We start from the raw sequence: 22,192 nt of genomic DNA, 5'->3' as shown, positions 1-22,192 counted from the left end.
TCCATTCTCACCACTGCTATTCAACATAGAAATAGAAGTCCTAGCCTCAGCAATCAGACAACAAAAAGAAATAAAAGGCATTCAAATTGGCAAAGAAGAAGTCAAACTCTCCCTCTTCACAGATGACATGATACTCTACATAGAAAACCCAAAAGACTCCACCCCAAGATTGCTAGAACTCACTCATACAGCAGTTTGGTAGTGTGGCAGGATACAAAATCAATGCCCAGAAGTCAGTGGCATTTCTATACACTCACAATGAGACTGAAGAAAGAGAAATTAAGGAGTCAATCCCATTTACAATTGCACCCAAAAGCATAAAATACCTAGGAATAAACCTAACCAAAGAGGTAAAGGATCTATACCCTAAAAACTACAGAACACTAATGAAAGAAATTGAGGAAGACACAAAGAGATGGAAAAATATTCCATCCTCATGGATTGTAAGAATTAATGTTGTGAAAATGTCAATGCTACCCAGGGCAATTTACACATTTAATGCAATCCCTACCAAAATACCATGGACTTTCTTCAGAGAGTTGGAACAAATTATCTTAAGATTTGTGTGGAATCAGAAAAGACCCCAAAAAGCCAGGGGGATATTACAAAAGAAAACCAGAGCTGGGGGCATCACAATGCCAGATTTCAGGTTGTACTATAAAGCTGTGGTCATCAAGACAGTGTGGTACTGGCACAAAAACAGACACATAGATCAATGGAACAGAATAGAGAATCCAGAAGTGGACCCTGAACTTTATGGTCAACTAATATTCGACAAAGGAGGAAAGACAATCCACTGGAAAAAAAGACAGTCTCTTCAATAAATGGTGCTGGGAAAACTGGACATCCACATGCAGAAGAATGAAACTGGACCATTCTCTTACACCATACAGGAAGATTAAATGGTTGAAAGATCTAAATGTGAGACAAGAATCCATCAAAATCCTAGAGGAGAACCCTTTATGAACTTGGCCACAGTAACTTCTTGCAAGATACATCTATGAAGGCAAGAAAAACAAAAGCAAAAATGAACTATTGGGACTTAATCAAGATAAAAAGTTTCTGCACAGCAAAAGAAACAGTCAACAAAACTAAAAGACAACCTACAGAATGGGAGAAGATACTTGCAAATGACGTATCAGATAAAGGACTAGTATCCAAGATCTATAAAGAACTTATTAAACTCAACAGCAAAGAAACAAACAATCCAATCATGAAATGGGCAAAGGACATGAACAGACATCTCACAGAGGAAGACGTAGACATGGCCAACACGCACATGAGAAAATGCTCCGCATCACTTGCCATCAGGGAAATACAAATCAAAACCACAATGAGATACCACCTCACCCCAGTGAGAATGGGGAAAATTAACAAGACAGAAACAATAAATGTTGGAGAGGATGTGGAGAAAGGGGAACCCTCTTGCACTGTTGGTGGGAATGTGAATGGTGCAGCCACTCTGGAAAACTGTGTGGAGGTTCCTCAAAGAGTTCAAAATAGACCCAGCAATTGCACTGCTGGGGATTTACTCCAAAGATACAGATGCAATGAAACGCCGGGACACCTGCACCCCGATGTTTCTAGCAGCAATGTCCACAATAGCCAAACTGTGGAAGGAGCCTCATGTCCATCGAAAGATGAATGGATAAAGATGTGGTTTACGTATACAATGGAATATTACTCAGCCATTAGAAATGACAAATACCCACCATTTGCTTTGACGTGGTTGGAACTGGAGGGTATTATGCTGAGTGAAATAAGTCAATCGGAGAAGGACAATCATTATATGGTCTCATTCATTTGGGGAATATAAAAAATAGTGAAAGGGAATAAAGGGGAAAGGAGAAAAAATGAGTGGAAAATATCAGAGAGGGAGACAGAACATGAGAGACTCTGGGAAACGAACAAGGGGTGGTGGAAAGGGAGGTGGGCGGGGGGTTGGGGTGACTGGGTGACGGGCACTGAGGGGGGCACTTGATTGGATGAGCACTGGGTGTTATGGTATATGTTGGCAAATTCAACTCCAATAAAATAAATAAATAAAAATAAATAAAACAATGAAGAGTTGAGGTTCAAGCATATTATTACTTTTGCTTATCATATAAAATGTTAGAATCATCATTATCATCAACATCATGATACCTATGACAACGGCAATAACTGTGCTAAGTGCCCTCTTCCATTGTATCATTTCTTCTGGTGTTTTTGTTCCATTTTGGTTTATTTATTTGATTAGTTTGTTTTTTTAATTAAACTTTTTATTTTATTTTAATTCCAGCATAGTTAATATGCATTTTGTTTTATTTTTAAGTGCATTAATACAACAACCCTGTGGGTTAAGCATTATTATTTTCATTTTACATTAGTAAAATGAGTAAACTAGGTGTTTTGAGAAGTAACTAGTCCCAGGTTGTTAACTTCGGTAGTAAATGGTGGGGCTGCCTGAACTCTTACTCTTACACTGCATCCTTGCAAATAAGTATATTAACACCAACTGATATGCCAAATACTGGGAAACTTCTTGTTAATTGACTATTTTTATTCATAACTCAATCTGGTTTCAGTGGAAGTGAGTTCCAAATTTACTCAAAGATAAATTTATTCACACTAATCAGAATGACTAAAATTAATAAGTCGGGAAATGACAGATGTTGGCGAGGATGTGGAGAAAGGGGAACCCTCCTACACTGTTGGTGGGAATGCAAACTGGTACAGCCAATCTGGAAAACAGTATGAAGTTTCCTTAAAAAGTTAAAAATAGAACCACTTAGGACCCAGCAATTGTACTAGTAGGCATTTATCCAAGGATACAAAAATAGCAATTCGAAGAGGTACATGAACCCTAATGTTTATAGCAGCAATGTCCACAATAGCAGAAATATGGAACAAGCCCACATGTCCATCAACTGATGAATGGATAAAGGTGCCTAGGTGGCTCAGTCGGTTAAATGTCTGCCTTCAGCTCAGGTCATGGTCTCAGGGTCCTGGAATCAAGAACTGTTTTGGTCTCCCTATTCAGTGGTGAGTCTGCTCTTTCCTCTTCTTCTGCCCCTCACCCCCAATCATGCTCTCTCTCTCTTGCTCTCAAATAAAATAAAATTAAATTAAAAATTAAAAATGTGATATATATATTCCCATATACATATATGTAGGAATATTACTCAGCAATCAAAAAGAATGAAATCTTGTCATTTGTAATGACATAGATGGAACTAGAAGATATTATGCTAAGTGAAATAAGTAGTCAGAGAAAGACAAATACCATATGATTTCACTCATATGTGGAATTTAAGAAACAAAAGAGAAAAACATAGGGGAAGGGAAGGAAAAATAAAATAAAAACAGAGAGGGAGGCAGACCATAAGAGATTCTTAACCACAGGGAATAAACTGATTGTTGCTAGAGAGGAAGTTGGGGGTGGGATGGACTAAATGGGTGATGGGTATTAAGGAGGGCACTTGTGATGAGCCCTAGGTGTTATATGCAAGTGATGAATCACTAAATTCTACCCCTGAAACTAAAAATACACTATATGTTAACTAACTTGAATTTAAATAAAATTTAAAAAAGAGAAGAAGAAGTTAAAGAACAAAGATATATTGAAAGGAAAGTGAAACTCATGTCCTTGCCTTCCAATGTACAGGCTTTTTAGATACATTACCAAGAGAGTAAGCATAATGAAACATGACAGATTTCTAGCTAACAACCTGTACTCCATAAAATATTTAGTAAATATCCATTCATGTGAAGATTTTCCATATAAAAATATTTACCTTTAAAGCTCATTAATTTGTCAGACCCTGGTATGTTTACAAATGGATTTCATGGAACCCTAGTGAGTTACACTCATTGTTCAAATTAGATAAGAAGCCACGTGCTCCCGGAAGCGGGCCTGTCAGTGTTGCTGAAGAGTGATCTGAAGTGTAGGCTATTCCAAGTACAATGCCACACAGACAGAACACTATGTAACATCAAAACACACAACAGGAACGTTAGTCCTTTTCTTATTATCTTTCACCTCTTCTGATTATATCAAGTAGGAAGTACCAGTTGGAAATGAGAGCAGTGTTGAAGTGGTACTAATACTTGCCAATCTCTGTTTTTCTCAAATAAACAGAAGGCCCTAGGGCCGGACTTCGGAAAGCAGCTGATTCAGCTGGCATTTAACATGTCTTGTTGTCATTGCATTTATGATATAGTGACCTTGCAATTTACAATGAGTGGTGCTGGTTTTTCAACGAACAATAATGATATCAAGTTCCTTTTACAACAAGATTGATAAAACAATGAATAAATTTAAAGGAAAATCATGATGGTACTATGGGAATGACAGAAGTTTGGGATGTACTCTAAGGCAATGGTTATCAAATCTGGTCACACCATCATAATACCTAAGAACTGCATCAAAAAATAGGAAAGTTAAAAGTCACTACAGTTAAATAGTTGTTCAGGTCATTGCAGGGCTGACTCCTCTCCTAGCTTCAGAGAATCATGTAAGGTGCTAAAAACAGGTAACCAGTTTACCATCTACACATTCAGGGTTTGCCTTAGGCAAACTTCTGGGAGTCAGTTCTGCGCTTTTCCAACTCTTCACCTATCCGTATGCCCTCAAGCTACCTACCACTTGCTTTTTTCACTTTCCTCCATCAAATCCTACCCGTGGATCCTTTATTCACACTATGATACAGAGGCTCTGTAACCCTATAGGTTGCTACTGAACTCCTCAGTGTTTGATTTTTCACACGGATCAAAGCATAAAGGAGCAGGGAAGTTCTTTTTAGATTGTTCTAAAATTTCAGGCCCATTTCAGCAGGTAGGAAAGAACATATTTTACACATTAACTGTACACCTCAGAAAATAAGTTATTTTTCAGAGTAGCTTAAGACCAGCCTAGCTGAGTCGGAACTAACATGCTACTCTTCAACCTCAGTGAGGTTGATTTTCTCTCATTTCATATATGAGAAAACTGAGGCACGTCACTTCAAATGAGCATTTCTTCTTGCCCCACACTGCTGTACTCTATAGTGTGGCTGGTATTCTCCAAGTAATGATTTGAGAATCATGCACATAAGAATTACTTGAGGATTTGTTTGAAATTCAGATGCCTACGCATCCCCCAACTTTCTAAAATTGCAATGAGAGACAGTGGGGTGTGAGCATTTGAATCTTGAGACACCTTGCTGGGTCATTCTTACACAAACTAATGTTTAAGAATCTCTACTGTCTGTCCTGCTCTCCACTTTCACGTCCACTTTTTATAACTCAGCTCAGTGATATTCAAAGCTATATAGCTACTCAGAAGATAAAAATTGAAATATGTGTCTGGCTTTTCTGCCTTCTAAATTTTAGACTTAAAAAAAAAATCTCTGTACAGTTGCAGTTGTTTTGCAATTCTAATTCTGTCACAAAAACAAATAAAAACCAAACAAGATGGTAGAAGAGGAGAAAGAGGGTCAAGGACAAAATGAACAGAGTACGTGGGAAGGTGTCAGGGGTAACTCGGACTATCTTACAGGATTCTTGGACAGAACTTGTAAAATCATTGACTTCTACAGCCTTCTGTCCTTGCTCTTATAAGGGTGTTGTGTTGTAAAGTGCATAGTTTTTTTGTTGCTGACAATGAAAGCTTTGATGGTGACGCCCACATGGTCATTCTTGACCTTGTCTTCCCAGGAATTCCAAAATGTATCTTCTTTAACAGCTGATGCCACCTGGAGCACTTTGGAAATGAAAGAACATTCCGCTTCTAATTTGATTTTACACATTCTGTATTTCATTTTTATCCCCTCAAAGTGGGGAAATTTAATATAAAATGTTATGATTTAATTTGTTTTCATTTCTGAGCAGATATAATAAAGAAAAGAATGGTTAGTAATTATTATATCTGTTGTTTTTTACAGTTGACATAAATTGATAAAATACAAATTATTTCAGGTCAATGAAAATGTCCTTTCTCACAGAATTCACTTTGGTCGAGGAGTCTGTGGGAATATGTCATCCAACTGTAGGAACAAAAAGTCATGCATACATGAAAGTCTTAAACTTCAACCTCAGAACTAGGAAAATAGAATGAGATAATTAAAGAACAGAAAGTGCATGGTTTAATAAAAGCTAGTACATGTGCCTACCTCTCTAAATTTAAATAATGTATCTTCCAAATTTCTTCTTCTCAAACTATCTTTTTTTCTCCCATAGGACAACATACTTCTTCTCATTCAAATATGAAATATTATTTTCCAAATGGACCCATAGCTCCAAAAGCACAGGCCAATTTTTGAATATAGATGGTTGTTAGCATAGGACTGTTGTGTACAAAAGATTGAAAATGACAGATGCAGAATTAGAAAGCAATGCACTGATATGATGATTTATTACACAGTCCTTGAAATTATTTTTGTGAAAGCTACTTAGTGACATGGAAGTTGTTCATGATATAATGTTAAGAACAGGAAAGATGTAAAAACTGTGTGATTCCAATACTTTGTATATATACACATCTGTATTTAGATATATCTGAATGTTTAAGTTTCTACATGTTTACTTTTTTATACATTACATATAGCAATAGCTTCCTAGGTTATCTACTTTTGAAATATTCCTCCTCCCTTCTTCTATTTTTCTATATTCTAAATTGTATACAAAATGTAATAATTTAAAATACAATCTTAATAATATTTAAATTAAATTTTAATAACACTTTATACTGTTATAATTTTAAGTTATTAAGAAAGTTCACTTTAAAAATCTAATTTTAGGGCTTCATATTGGAGCTTTAATAACAGTAGGCCTTAAAATTATAATTAGAGATTATCTTTGCAGAATTATTGTGAGAATTCCTCTCTACATTTTAACATACATGGAGATGAAAGCTACATCTTGTTGACTCTTCAGTGAGATATAAGCATTTTGAGGCTACACAGGAGAATACACTCATTCATTCTCGCTCTGTCTCATATTTCACAATGAAAAATTTCTATACTTTTCTTTACATCCTGATAAATATTGAAAACATTATACACAGTCTATATTTTAAACTTACACCCTTTTAAAAATCAGTTTGATGGTGAACGTTGGTGAAACAAACTCTAACCAAATGTTCCAAGACAGTTTGTTTCCACTCCTGAAAACCAAAACCTGAGCTAGCTAGTTCCTGGCCATGAGAAATTTCAAACTCAGACAATTAAATGAAAAAGCACATGGAACAGACTACGTGTTCTGAAAATAATCTTACTCTCCTTGGGAAATTATGGCTTATTTATTCCCCTACCAGTGTAGTTAACAATTATATTTTGCCACAAATATGTGACTCTGTTCTTTCTATTTCCCCGTTCATGGATCTGGAAGTCTTTTTTTTTTTTTTTTTTAATTTTTAATCAACAGAATTCAGGAATTCACATATGTGCCTCCCTATGACAGGACTCAAGCTTGACAATTTATTTATCAAAACAAGGATATTTAGATTGCCAGAATGTGATATTGTGATACAATAAGAAATATATTTTGTGTTTTTTTTTTTTTTTCATGGCTCCTGGTCAGAGCTCCTAAAATCCTTCTAATTTTCTAAATGACAAAAGTAATAGAAATATCTTTTGTTATGGTATTTGGTTTTTATCCCTAGTTTCTGAGGTAGTTCTAGTGATGTAGGTGAAAGAAAAGTTCTCATTATTCTTAACAAACCCCTTTCAATCACACCTGACTTTATGTTAATGAGGTGACTTTTAGAAAGCCCCTAAAATAGGAGGTGGGTGGTTACCAGAGGAAGGAAGCATGTGATTAGGGTGTTGGAACTTTCAGCTTTACCCCTCAATCTTTGGCGGGGGAGAGGGTACTAGAGATTCAGTTCAGTCACCAATGGCCAAAGATTTAATCAATCATGTTTATACAATGAAACCTCTATAAAAATTCCTAACTGAAGGGATTCCAAAAGCTTCTGGACTAGTGAACATATCCTCCTGCTGGGACGTGGCCTGCCTGGTGAGGTCCTGGAAGCTCTTCACGTTTCCCTATATCTGCCCTATGCATCTATTCCAATTGGTTACTTCTGAATTGTATCCTTTTATAATAAACTTGTAATCTGGTAAGTAAACTGTTTTCTTGAGTTGTGTTAGCTCTTCTAGCAAATTACGAAGCCCGAGGAGTTTCCAATTTATAACTGGTTGGCCAGAAGTATGTGACAACCTGTGACTTGCCATTGATCTCTGCAATTGGGGGGATGGGCAGTCTTGTGGAATCGAGCCCTTAACCTTCAGAGTCTGCACTAACTCTGGACAGTTAGTGTCAGAATTTAATCAAATTGTAGGACATCCATTTGGTGTTCACCAATAATTAGAGAATTGCTTGCTGTGGAAAACCTACACATTTGGTGTCAGAAATATTCTGTGGATAGAATAATAGAAAATATTACTTATCCTTTACAGAGTGACCATTTTTTAACATGTAAATAAAATTATTCCATTTACTTATTAAAAATGTTTCAATGTATCTCCTTTTCACTTAGAAGGAAAGTGAAATTCCTTATCACAATCTATGGGGCTACACAAGATCCATCTCTTCCACCTATCTCCCCAGACTGTACTCATCACTCACTGTATTCCAGCCACAATGTCCTTCTTTATGGTCTTCAAACAAGCTAAGCTGTGCCCATCTCAAGGCCTTTGTAGTTGATATTCTATTTTTAATTTTTTTTATTTATTTATTCATGAGAGACAGAGAGAGAGAGAGAGAGAGAGAGAGAGAGGCAGAGACATAGGCAGAGGGAGAAGCAGGCTCCATGCAGGAAGCCCGATGTGGGACTCGATCCTGGGACTCCAGGATCATGCCCTGAGCCAAAGGCAGGTGCCAAACCGCTGAGCCACCCAGGCATCCCTGTACTTGATATTCTATCTACAATGTGCCTCTACCACATCTTAAATATGGCAAGTTTCTTCCCATCATTCAAGCTGAACCTAAAAGATATTCTCAGGGAGGAGATGTGTGTTTTCACCACTTCACTCACTAACATATTAGCATGTCATCCTTATCACTCTTTGAAATTATTTACATATTGACTGTTTATTGTTTATCTGTCTACCACTAGTAATGCAAACCCCAGAAGAGAACTGACCGTCTTTTGAACTTAGAACAGGTGTCTAAGTGTCTGAGACATACTAAACATCTAAAATTATTTGTTGAATGGATAAATGAGACAGATTATCTGCAAAGATGACTGTCAATAATTTCCCATTTGTATATATTCATGTCTCTCCTTCTACCAAGAAGTAGAACCAATTTTTAATCTCTTTTGATCTGAACTGGCCTTATGATTTACTTTGAACCAATAGTATTTAGTGGATATGATATTGTGCCAGTTCTGGGCCTAACCCTTCATAGGCCTTATGGCTTCCAATCTTAGTGTCTTTTGGTCCTGAGATACTGTGTATGAATAATTAGTTAAAGAGAGAAGCCTATAGGACATAAGACCCCAAAGAGAAAGAGACAGGCTCAACCCATCATCAGCCATTTCAGCTGGCCTAGCTTAGGCACCTCCCAAGAGGTAACTCTCTTGGATACATTAGATTATGGCAACTGATACCAAGTCTTTGCCAAGCACTGTTCAAATGCAGAATCTGAAAGGGTTACTGTTGGTTTGGACTGGTTTACTATGCAGCAAGAGATACCGGAAGCAGTCACTGGAAGCAGAAATTGGGTGCTGCCACAAGAAAGCTCTAATGTATGGTGCTGGCTTTGTCCAGGCAGTGTCTGGACAGTCAGGAGGAGACTATCAGAACTGGAAAAACAATGAGAAAATTGCTATGAAAGCTTGAGAATGGTAAAATCTGATTAAGTAGTGGTTGGAAAAATTTGCAAGATTATAGGCTGCCGTAACTCAGAATATAAAAATGTTCCTGATGAAGCTAATTAGAAGCTGTTCAACTCTGAAGAAGAATTTAGAGAAACTATAGTGCTCCCAGGACATGTCTCCAGTTGGTGAAATCTTCTAAAAGTAAGAAATGGCCCTGGAGCAAACATAAAATCCAGGGTGCTGCCAGTCAAAAATGACCTGAAGGTAAAGACCAAATGATGGTGTGATTTAAGATTCCTCATTAAAACCTCTGAAAGACTTAAGGCAGCACCTTACAGATTCTCTCAGCAATACAAAAGGATTTAGAACGAATTTTAAGGTTGTTCCATAAAATCCTCATAGACCCCATATGGTAGGACCTAATATAAAGGGATTTATGGGTGTGATTTTGTTTCAGCAGGAGGATTATAATTTGACACTTCCAAGGTTTTTAAAGGAACTATGGCAACTTGGAATAAAAGGTACAATACCAGTTCAAAATGAAAAGAGTATTTAAGACCCCAACTTTCTATGAGCAGGAAGCAGACTGAGAAACTACTCAATTAGAAAAATGAGCCATTTCTTGTTGGGGGCAGGGAAGAAGTCTCACGGAGCAAAACAAGAGTCTAGAGAGTAGATCAAAGAGCAGAGAAGTACCAAAGGTTAGAGAACCAAGCCCTAACCTAGGTGTATTACCCAGCCACCTGCCCACCCCCAGAGGAGGGGTCCTGACAACACATATAGCAGGAGTTCAGAACTATGGATGAGAATCTGTTCATAGTCTTCACAGAGTAACAGGTATTATGTCTTCTATCAAAAATGAGAAAACTAGTCAAAACAACTTTTTTAAAGCTATTGGACAATAGTGCAAAAATGTGACCCTTAAGAGTATGGAATCAAATGAGGTAAATCTTATGCTTTCTCCAGCCTTTGTGAATTGTCACTCACCAGAGTCTGGGACAGGGATCGGAACTCTAAAGAGAGAAGAGCAGTCTCCCCAAGGTAAAGAGACAGAGATTACAGTTTGGAAAGGTTGAAGCAGTTGTCATTTGTGATACAGACTACTAGAGAGGAGGGAGCTTTGCATAAAAGGACTTCTTGAAATCTACACATATGTCTTCTTAAGTCTTCATCTAAATACCAAGATGAGCCTGCAGAGGGAAACATCCTATGGGGCTAAATGCAGAACAGCTACCAGGGAAAGAACAACTATCAGGTTTAACAGAGTATATGAGAAACATGTTTAAAAGAGAGAAAATCGATGACACCAAAACTGGTTCTAAGGCTTAATGAAATTGATAACACATAAATAGACTAAGAAAAAAACGATGAAACATTCCCTAATATCAGAAGAGAAGGAGAGGACTTTCCTAAAAAGTCTACAGATATTACAAAAAAAGAATATTATAAACAACTTCATGATATTAAATTTGAAAAGTTACATGGAATGGGAAAATGTCATGAAAGAGACAAATTATCAAAACCGGCACAAGAAGCATTAGAAAAGCCATCTCCGAAAACTTCCCCATAAAGATAACTTTAGGGTTAAATGACATCACTGGTAAATTTTATCAAAGATTTATGGAGGAAATAGTACAAAATACACATACTCTTTCAGAAAACAAGGATAGACGGGACACTTGCTAACTAATAGGGGGGCCAGAATTTCTCTGATAACAAAACTAGTTGAAGATAGTATAAGAAATCCACAGGTCAGTACCCTTGATGAATGTAGGTCCCCAAATCCTTAAAAAGTTACCTGAAAGTCAAATACAGCAATATATAAAAAGTGTAATGCACCACAAGTTAATGTGGCTTATCCTAGCAAGGTAAAGTTGGTTTAATATTTGAAAATAGATTAATGTAATTCAGGACATTAACATCACAATAGGGAAGAATCAGATAATTTCTGTAATAAGTGCAGAAAGAAATGGATTTTATAAAATTTGAATCTCCTTATTAAGAATGTTTGAATCTCTTTATTAAGAATGTCGGCAAACTAGAAATAAAAGGACATTTCCTTATCTCATAAAGGTCATCTACAATAAACCTATAGCTACCTATTAAACCTATAGCTACCATTATACATCATAGTGAAAGACTGAAAAGCTCCCTCTACATACAAGAAAAGTATGTCCACTCACTACTATGATTCTATGGTTACCAAGTTCTTAGCAAGTACAAACAGGTGAAGGAAGGAAGGAAGGAAGGAAGGAAGGAAGGAAGGAAGGAAGAAAGGAAGAGAAAGAAAGAAAGAAAGAAAGAAAGAAAGAAAGAAAGAAAGAAAGAAAGAAAGAAAGAAAGAAAGAAAGAAAGAAGAAAGAAAGAAAAGGAAGGAAATGCAAGGCCTACATATTGAAAAGGAAGAGATCAAACTCTCACTAGGTAAAGTCAACAAGATATGTACAAAGAAAATTCTAAGGGATCTACATAAGTCCTGCTAGCACCAATAAATGAACTTGCCAAGTTGGTAGGACAAAAGATCTATATACTAAAAAATCAATTGTGGGCTCCTGGGTGGCTCAGGAGGTTAAGCATCTACCAGGTCATGATCCCAGGGTCCTGGGATTGAGCCCTGCATTGGGCTCCCTGCTCTGTGGTGAGTCTGCTTCTCCCTCTGCCTCTGTCACTACCCCTCTTCCCCCACTTGTGTTCTCTCTCTTTCAAATAAATAAATAAAATCTTTTAAAAAATCAATTGCATTTGGATAATCCAGCAGTGAGCAATAGGAAAATTAAATATTAAAAATAATACTATTTACAGGAACATCTATAAATATTAAAGGTATTATTTATATGGAGCAAGATCTTAACATTGAAAAACACAAAACCTGATGGAAATGTAGAACGTTCTAATGAAATGGAGAGATGGGCTATGTTCATGAATTAGATTTCATATTTTTGAGATGTCAAAATTTTCTGGATTCAGTGAAATTTCAATCAAAATCCTAACAGACATTTTTGTACAACTTAAGCATATGCTAGATTTCTTCTTTTTTTTTTAATGGAGATGTAAATGACCTAGAATTGGCAAAACAATCTTAAGAACAAAGAGGATTTACTCCACTTGATTTCCAGACTTTAAACCTATAGTGATTTTCTCTAAAAATAGCCTCCTGCAAATCTTCTTTCTCTTTATGCGCTTACCCCTTTTTCCATCAAGTGGCAGAGTTTATTTCCCTTCTCCTCAAATGTAGGCTGGCCTGTCTTGTGACCTGCTTTGACCAATAGACTGCACCAGAATCACACTATAGTCTGGACCTGGCCCTCGTGAGGCTTACAAGCTGTCATTTTCATTTTCTTGGAACCCTGGGGTATCATGTCACCAAGTCTGAGTAATCTGCTAGAGATAAAGGCCATATGAAGAGTCGCTCTATTGGATGTGATATTTACAGAGAAAAAAAGAGAAAAGAGGGCATGAGGGAGGAGGAAGGAGGAGGAAGGAAGTGAGGGAAGGTGAGGGAGGGATGAGGAGGACAGGAGGAGGAGAGAGAGAGAGAAAGAAAGGCCCAAGCAGCCCCCAGCCATGTTAGCCATCTCAGACAAGGCTCTGGACATCTGAGTAAAAGCATCCTGGATCCTTCAGACCTAACTGATCTGGGTGAATCCACATCATGGGCAGGAGAAAGGGGTGCATCCTGGCCAACTCCTCCCCAAAGTGCAGAACCACAAGCAATACCGGTTGTTATGACTTATGTCACAAAGTTTTGGGGTGGCATATTACACAAGTGTAGAAACCCTGAAACACTGAATGACTGGGCAAATGTATGACACTCTTTTCCTCGCAGGGTGCTAGCGGCGTTACTGTATTAATAGTGCTAACGCTGAAATACTCTCTGCAACTCTCTTCTATAGGTTTTCTAGTTGACAGGTAGCTTCTGTAATTACTCTTTAGAAATTAAAAGATAAGAAAATCTTTCCAGAGCATAAAAGCACCAGGTAATTAAAAGATCTTTCAGAATAAATTTATGATTTTAAAAGTAATGGAATCACAATATGAAAAAAAGAAAGAAAAAATCATTCATCATTCATTATTCATTATCCCACGAAATCCGTGCTTATCTTTTGTTAACTTTCCTTCAGTCTGTGTGTGCATTAAAGTATTTCATACAAAAATAAATACTTCTTTATAAGTGGGATCATATTTTATATAAAGATTGCACAGTATTTTATTGTCAGCTAAGTTATTAAGAGCATGATTTGGAGATAATTGCTTACAGGGCATCTTTTCTTATAGGTATCCTAAAACTTATAAAATATCCTTCCATTCTTCACATCAGTGAGAATCTTGTTATAATAACCAAACTGTAAATACCTATAGCAAAATAATTTTTAATAAATATACTTTTCTATAATGTCATCTGCATATATATTAGGTCATATATAATATAAGAAAAGGCCATTGAAACTTATTAATGTCACATGAAGTTCATTGTAGAAGATGTTGTTTATCTCATTTTATGATATTTTATTATGAGGATCTCCCTGACAAATTTCATTCAATTTTGGAGCCAAAAAATTGCATTTCGTCTAGATAAACCATGTGTATATCCTGTGAATAGGTCTGAATTTTAACTACTTGTTTAAGTTTTCTTCAAAGTATAAAATAAGACATGGGGCTCCCCTGCCAAAGTATATCTGTATTCTTGAAATTTGCTTTCCAACTCTGGTTTTGAATTCATGTTTTTGTCTTCACATTTAATTTTTATCTTTCAGAGATAATTTAGGAATGCCTATAAACTGTTATACTTTCTGTTAACAGGTAGGATGTTAATCAATCAATTGCTCCTGTCTTATTTTTCCATTTATTATTTCTACTTATGACTGTATAATTAGCATATTTCCAAAAGTTTAATAATTGTATAACATTTTACTATATTAATGCACTATTATTTAATTAACATATTCTCCTGCTGGAGATAATAGATTGGTGTTATTTTTATTATTATTAAAATTATAATAAGCAACTTTGCACTTAAATTTTTTTCTACAGATCTGATTTTTTTCTAGGACTAGAATTTCCTGCTAAAACGTTTTTAAAATATATTACCAAATTTCTTTAGAAAGACTAAAATAATTTGCACTCTCACCATCAAGGTACCTAGCCTATATACCTTCTAGCACTGCGTATTACCATTATTCAAGATTTTGTTGATGTAACTAGTAGAAGGACATTAAATAATATAATATGCATTTCTTGGATTATTAGAAGTAGCCCATATTCCCAAAGGTACTTCCTTTGTCTTATACTATGTATTCAAGTATCTACTTGTCTATCTGTTCCATAGATCTGTGTCTATCTATCTGTGTACTAATAATTCTATGCTTCCAAAGCAAAATGATACTTAATATATAATTTTCAATTTTCAAGTAGTAAGAGTATTCTTAACCACAACGCTCAATACTGAGAATCTCTCCTGAGGAAATAAACTAAAAGTAGAACATATTTATGTAAATGGATACCCTCTACAACATTATTTATAGTAGTGATAAAAATGATAACATAAATGTCCAAATTGTTGAAATGGTTATGAACAATATACTTGTAGAGTGTAATATTAGATATGAAAAATTATGCTTACAGAGGGTGCCAACCATCAAGTATTCAGCTAAAATATATTGTAATATTGGGGATATTTCAAATAGTAACATGAAAAATATCACTATGCTAAATTGATAATATCAGGATAAAAAAATTATTATTTTCTACTAAGTTAAAAAGAGTGAAGAGAAGGAGGTAATTTACAAAACATTACCATAAGTGTTTTACTCTTAATTAGCAGAGTTATGGATGCTTTATATGTTCTTCTGAAACTTCCATTATTTCCTGAATTCTATTATGCTATACTTCTCCTTGATTCTTTGTAAATCAATTCTAGATTAAGGTGAAGCTACATATTTAAAAATATAGTGCCTTTATAATTATTATTAAAAACAGTTACTTTAATTACATTGCCAATATCCCAATCTCTGCTTATTAATATTTGTAATATCTCTTGGCTGAAAGAATTAAAAAAAAACTGTGAACAAGGAAAGACTTTTCTGACGCAAAAGTTTAATATAGTGTTAATTTAGGACCAATGGAAAAGAATAAATAATATTTTAAGGGGGACAAAAGTATGGAGAAGAAAGATACCTAAAGTGCTAATTTTTAAAAAGATTTATCTATTTATTCATGAGACACACAGAGAGAGAGGCAGAGACATAGGCAGAGGGAGAAGCAGGCTCCTCGCCAGGGAGCCTGATGAGGGACTCCATCTCCTTGATCCCCTGAGCCAAAGGCAGATGCTCAACCACTCAACTGCTGAGCCACCCAGGCGTCCCTAAAGTGTTAATTTTTTGACTCTATAAATTAATAAAAACAAACCATCTTTGTATGGCTTATATGATCCATATTCTAAACCATTATAACATCAGTTAAGGTTATATCATCTTAGTTCATTGCCTTCTTTCCGTTTAGTTTGGATTTCTCAGTGAAGGATGATTAGTAAACTCTTGAAATCTACCTGTCAAATGATGGCTTCTCTCCACAGTCAAAGGCATCCTGGAGCTCCTTCACTAGGTTAGCCTGGCCTGGCAGTCGGAAGAGACCCTCTTCTTTTAGCCCCCTTTGTCGGATAAAGTCCACACACTGCTCCACCAACATTGGAGCCAGACGGTTCCCATATCTCTTCTCATAACGGACAGTGTCTTCCAGTTTCTGTCCAAAAATGCCTGGAGAAATAAAGGATCACAATGAATTTGAGGAATTTATATCACCTCACTTTGTTACTTTTTAAAAAACTCAATATAAAGGAAAAACAAAGATTGAAATGCTGGCAAGTATTTAAGAACTTGTACTTCACATTTTTACAGAATCAAATCCATTGTACACAATTCTTCAAATGAAAAGACTTTGCCTTATACTGCCCTTTCCCCCTATAGTCCATATTCAGCCCCCAAACCAAACAGTAATATGAAGTTGGAGATATCCACTTCGATATAAGAAACACTGCAATAAATAATATTTTATTTTTGAGTTTTCTTTTTCTTTATTTTTGAGTTTTCTTTTTCTTTCTTTCTTTTTTCTTTTTCTTTCTTTTGGGAAAGGAATTGTATTGAGAAGCAGAATATCTGCAGAGAATGGTCAAACTCTACTTTTTGTTACAGCTGTAACTTTAAGTCCAATTTTCATTTAGTATAAATATTGTCCATTTATTTCTTTGTTCACCTTTTGTTTTCAAACAAGTGATGATGCCTTGATTATTTTGTTAATTTTTTATTTTCATTCCAGTGTAGTTAACATACAGTGTAATATTAGTTTCAGGTGTGCAATACAGTGATTCAACACTTCCAGTAACATCCAGTGCTCATCACATGTGCCCTCCTTGCCCTCCTTAATTGCCATCACCTATTTCCCCATTCCCCCACCCACCTTTCCTCTGGTAGCCATCAACTTGTTCTCTATAGTTAAGGGTCTGTTTCTTGGTTTCTCTCTCTCTCTTTTTTCCCCTTTGTTCATTTGTTTTTGCTGATTTCTTCATTGAGTTATTTTCTTATTATTGAGTTTTGAGAGTTCTTTATAAATTCTAGGATCAGATATGATTTGCAAATACCACAAGTCTGTGGTTTGTTTTACCATTTTCTTAATGTCTTTCAAAGAAAAGTTCTAAATTTTGATAAAGATCCATTTATCATATTTTTTTCATGAATTATGCTTTCAGTGTCATATCTAAGAAATCAATCTAAAAATTTTTGCCTAATCCAAGGCCATGGACTTTTACCTACATTTCTTTATAAAATTTATTCATAAAAAATTTATTCATTTAAGTTTGACATTTAGATCTACAATCCATTTTAAGATAGTTTTTTAAATACTTTTTTTAAACTAATTATTTTTTGTATATTTTTTCATTGGAATTCGATTTGCCAACATATAGCATAACACCCAGTGCTCATCTTGCCAAGTGCCCCCCTCAGTGCCTGTCACCCAGTCACCCCATCCCCCTGCCCACCTCCCCTTCCACTAACCTTAGTTCATTTCCCAGTTAGGAGTCTCTCATGTTCTGTCACCCTCCCTGATATTTCCCACTCATTTTCTCTCCTTTCCCCTTTATTCCCTTTCACTATTTTTTATATTCCCCAGATGAATGAGACCATATAATGTTTGTCGTTCTCTGATTGACCTACTTCATTCAGCATAATACCCTCCATTTCCATCCACATCGAAGCAAATGGTGGGCATTTGTCGTTTCTAATGGCTGAGAAATATTCCATTGTATATATAGACCACATCTTCTTTCATCTTTTGATGGACACCGAGGCTCCTTCCACAGCTTGACTATTGTGACACTGCTGCTATAAACATTGAGGTGCAGGTGTCCTGCTGTTTCACTGCATCTGTATCTTTGGCTAAATATCCAGTAGTGCAATTGCTGGGTCATAGGGCAGTTCTATTTTTAACTCTTTTGAGGAACCTCCACACAGTTTTCCAGAGTGGCTGTACCAGTTCACATTCCCACCAACAGTGCAAGAGGGTTTCCCTTTCTCCACATCCTCTCCAACATTTGTGGTTTCCTGTCTTGTTAATTTTCCCCATTCTCACTGGTGTGGGGTGGTATCTCATTGTGGTTTTGATTTGTATTTTCCTAATTGATGCCATGATTATAATCAAGGTGATAAAACCAGGTAAAAATGCCCAGAATTTTCATCAGAAATATTTCAGACAGAAATATTTCACCTTTTAAATTCCTAAACTACTGGGACACCTGGGTGGCTCAGAGGTTGAGCATCTGCCTTCAGCTCAGGGAGTGATCCCAGAGTCCCCGGATCGAGTCCCACATTAGGGTCCCTGCATGGAGCCTGCTTCTCCCTCTGCCTGTGTCTCTGCTATTCTCTCTCTGCGTCTGTCATGAATCAATAAATAAAATCTTTTAAAAAAAAAAAAAAAACCTTAAACTACTAATTTATTTGAAAGGGAAAAATCTGAATTATGAAGCAGTGCATACCAAAACTGAGGAGGTGGAATCATGATGGTTTGCCCTGACAGACAGGAGGACATATTTTACCACATGTTGTCTAGAACTGCCAGCATATGATACTAATAAAAAGCAGGCCAATTTTGATCAGTTTTATTAGATTTTAAAATAACCACAAAGGGTAAATTTTTTCCTGTATGCATTTGGGTCTAAACATCCCTACTATTCACCCTTGAGGACCCACTGATTAAGAAACAACTCCTCTAGGCTGTTTGTAGTGGGTGTGACAGCTTCAAGGTTAAATTGTGCAGTTGGAGCACTCGTCATGCAGGCCCTGAGGGCCTGCAGTCACAGTGGAGTCACTGCTGTGCTCTCCGTAGCATCTGGAGCTGATGTTCTACTGATGATGAAGAGATGCCTGGGCTGGAAATGGAGTCCATGGTGGCTGCATGTAAGGGACTGGACCCTTTCAATATGCCAGCCCCAAAGGCAGCTTCAGGTAACAAGGAGGGCCCTAATTTTGTCTCGCCTATCACTAACAAGCAAATAGTGGGGTGTATCTATGAAGAGGACAAGAGTGCTATCATCTGGTTCTGGTTGCACAAACATGAGACCCAGCAGTGCCCTAACTGTGGAGTTCATTAAAAGCCAGTGCCCACCAGTTGGCCCACTGAGCCTTTACACTAACTTACTCAAAATGTGCTGTAAAGTGTCTTCTTTCCAATAAAGAGTAGCCATTGTACTGGCTTCTTCTATCAAGAAAGAAAGAAAGAAAGAAAGAAGAAAGAAAGAAAGAAAGAAGAAAGAAAGAGAGAGAGAGAGAGAGAAAGAAAGAAAGCAAGCCTCTAAAATATATTAATCAGGTGGTAGCTTGGCAAAAATGATCAACCTATGAGAAAAAAAGGTGGGGAAAGCCAAAGCAAATGTCACTCCAATGTACCCAGATGGGATGAGTATCACTAAATGGTTTTAACGGTATAATGGTTTCATAAAAGGGGATGAAAAATTAGTGTTGCATGTCAAAATTATGTGATACTCCAGAATACTTGGGGAATTATTTCAAAAACATTAGGTTAAGAACTTGACAATAAAAACACATGTTTTATCTCCCTATCTGTAAAATAATTTATGCATGGACTCAGCAATGCAAAACCATCACATTCTAAGCAATAAATATTACTACCAAAGAGAAAATTTTTAGCCTGGTAGAGACAATAAAACAACAACAAACCAAACTATTCAACACCTGATATCAAATCTGACATTAATGGAATTCATATATTTGTTTTGGGAAAAAATATTGAGTGAACTAATATTAATATTCAAATATATAGAAAGCAGAATTAGAAAATGGCATCTTCTAAGGGCAGAAAAATTAATTAATTTAAATTAATGTAGGTAACAGGCTACATTAGGCTTTGGAAGAAGCAGTTTCTCAATGGCATGTCAAACGTTGCTGGAAAACTCAACAGACATTCATACCCTTGTTTTCTCTTGTCATTTCCATTTTAAGGACTGGAAAATGGTTTATCTGCATTTCTTTCATTTAGAACTCATAGGACTTTATGACGTGGGCACCACTATTTTGCCAAGGAGACTGAAGCATAGAAAGATTAAGTGACTTGCTGAATGTCACATAGCTAGTGAATGTTGGAGTCAAGATTTGTTGAAGGCTGTTGGATTTCAGAGCCACTCTGTATCTATTACACAATACTGTGTACTGCACACATGTCTGAAAAATGAGTTACTGAGGGAGAAACTTGCTGCCTGCTAGCTTTCTGACCTAATTTCTGCCATCATGCTAGGAGGAGTGATTTCTTCCGAGAAAATGCAAATTTGGAGGAAGGTCAGAAAAGAAAATAGAGAAGGAGAAAACTCTGAATATCTTGTACCTCCTGTCCAAGGAAATAATTTCCTTTATGTAAAGAGCTATGCTTATTTAGCAATATAATATATAAAAGAGTTAAAGCACATAGACAAAAGATACACATGCTTAGATATTCTTATGGAAAATTAATAGTTTTCTGCTCTAAGTCTGGTCTTGCAAAGATTAGTGATTTTAATAAATGTATACTTTCCATTTTGTGGCATTGGAATAGAATGTCCCAAACATCTCTTACAATGGTAGATGTGAATTAATGTCCTATATGATCATGTTTTTTTGCATGTGAAAAGTTAGGGGAAAAATTTTTTATGCTGTTTTGTTTAGAATTTTGGTTGAGGAAGCAGTGAAACTTCAAATTTTAAGATTAACAAGAAAGAGCAAAGGTCATGAGCCTATTCTGGACTAGCAGCATGGGGAAAAGGACACATTGATTAGTAGATTATTAACAAGAACATACTCTGTGATGTGAGTCATGTAAACAGTTCTAGCTATGTCCATTTAAATTCCCAGGGAGGTTTCACACTCCCTGACAAAACCATCCCTGGAATTTCTGGGTGACAAATGTACATCATGTGTACTTCCCATGGAACTACACAAATGTACATCATGTGTACTTCACCTTAAGTACAAATGTACATGGAAGTACACTGATGATGTCATAAAGCATCACCAAGGAGGTAACTTTTCACTGGATTGAGAAAGTAAATTACACAGGTGATTTTATTATACTTGTGGGAGGCTGTTCCAACGAAAGAGAGAGAGAGAGAGAGAAAGAGAGAGAGAGAGAGATCTAAATCTCCTTCAGGATTTGTGAGGTTCCTCCTTGATGTGTGATTTATACACTCAATAGCTAGAGGCAGACTGTGAAGTTAACTGAGTATGATCAGATAACTATTCATATTCCATTCATCTTAAATATGAATAAACAAACACAAAACCAAACTGTTTTGGACTTCCTGTTCCTTGCAATTTATTCTTTTTGCTCCTTGGTTCCTGGTTAAGTATGACTCTGGCTCCATTTCATTACTTTCTATCCTTTTGCCAACCTATTGCAATTTGGACTCTGCTACCGTCATTCTACTAAAAGAACTTTTTCTATAATCATTAACAACTTCCTACTTGACAAATCATTGAAAGCCAAATCTATTTTTTGTATTACTTCATGCCTCATTCCCTTTAAAACTGTCAATGTCCCTCTTCTTGACACTTCTCATGTGTTACATAGTTCTAGCCTTCCAGTATACTCTTATCGATCTCCTTCTTGACTGTGCTACTTACTTACTACACCCTTCTCATGAATTTGTTCGTTCTTAGGGTTCTGTCCTCAGCCCTATTTTTATGTTACTTAACACAATTTCTTTGCTTGACTACATTTAATCTCATTGTCTATCAAGTATTCTAAGATCTGTATCTTAATTTGGGCCACTCTTATGATCCTTGGTATTAGATTTCTAAGTACCCAATAGACCCCTCAACATGAATAGGTCAAAAACATCCTCAAACTCAGAATTTCTAAAACTAAATAATC

The 22,192-nt window shown here is 36.2% G+C and overlaps 1 protein-coding gene across 9 annotated transcripts in view; it reads right to left on the bottom strand.

Annotated features, from left to right (window-relative positions):
• Positions 1–22,192, bottom strand: part of ARHGAP24 (Rho GTPase activating protein 24) — a 738,009-nt gene that overhangs the window by 40,352 nt on the left and 675,465 nt on the right. For all 9 annotated transcript variants that reach the window (XM_077882769.1, XM_077882768.1, XM_077882772.1 and 6 more), the window contains one exon: positions 16,329–16,536. In XM_077882769.1, coding sequence (XP_077738895.1) covers positions 16,329–16,536 — 208 coding nt within the window. The remainder of the gene's footprint in view (positions 1–16,328; positions 16,537–22,192) is intronic.

This window comes from Canis aureus, chromosome 33 (genome assembly GCF_053574225.1).
Source record: "Canis aureus isolate CA01 chromosome 33, VMU_Caureus_v.1.0, whole genome shotgun sequence".
Taxonomy (NCBI): Eukaryota; Metazoa; Chordata; class Mammalia; order Carnivora; family Canidae; genus Canis; species Canis aureus.
The sequence above is the reverse complement of the archived record's forward strand: the minus strand, read 5'-3'. Positions and strand labels throughout refer to the sequence as shown.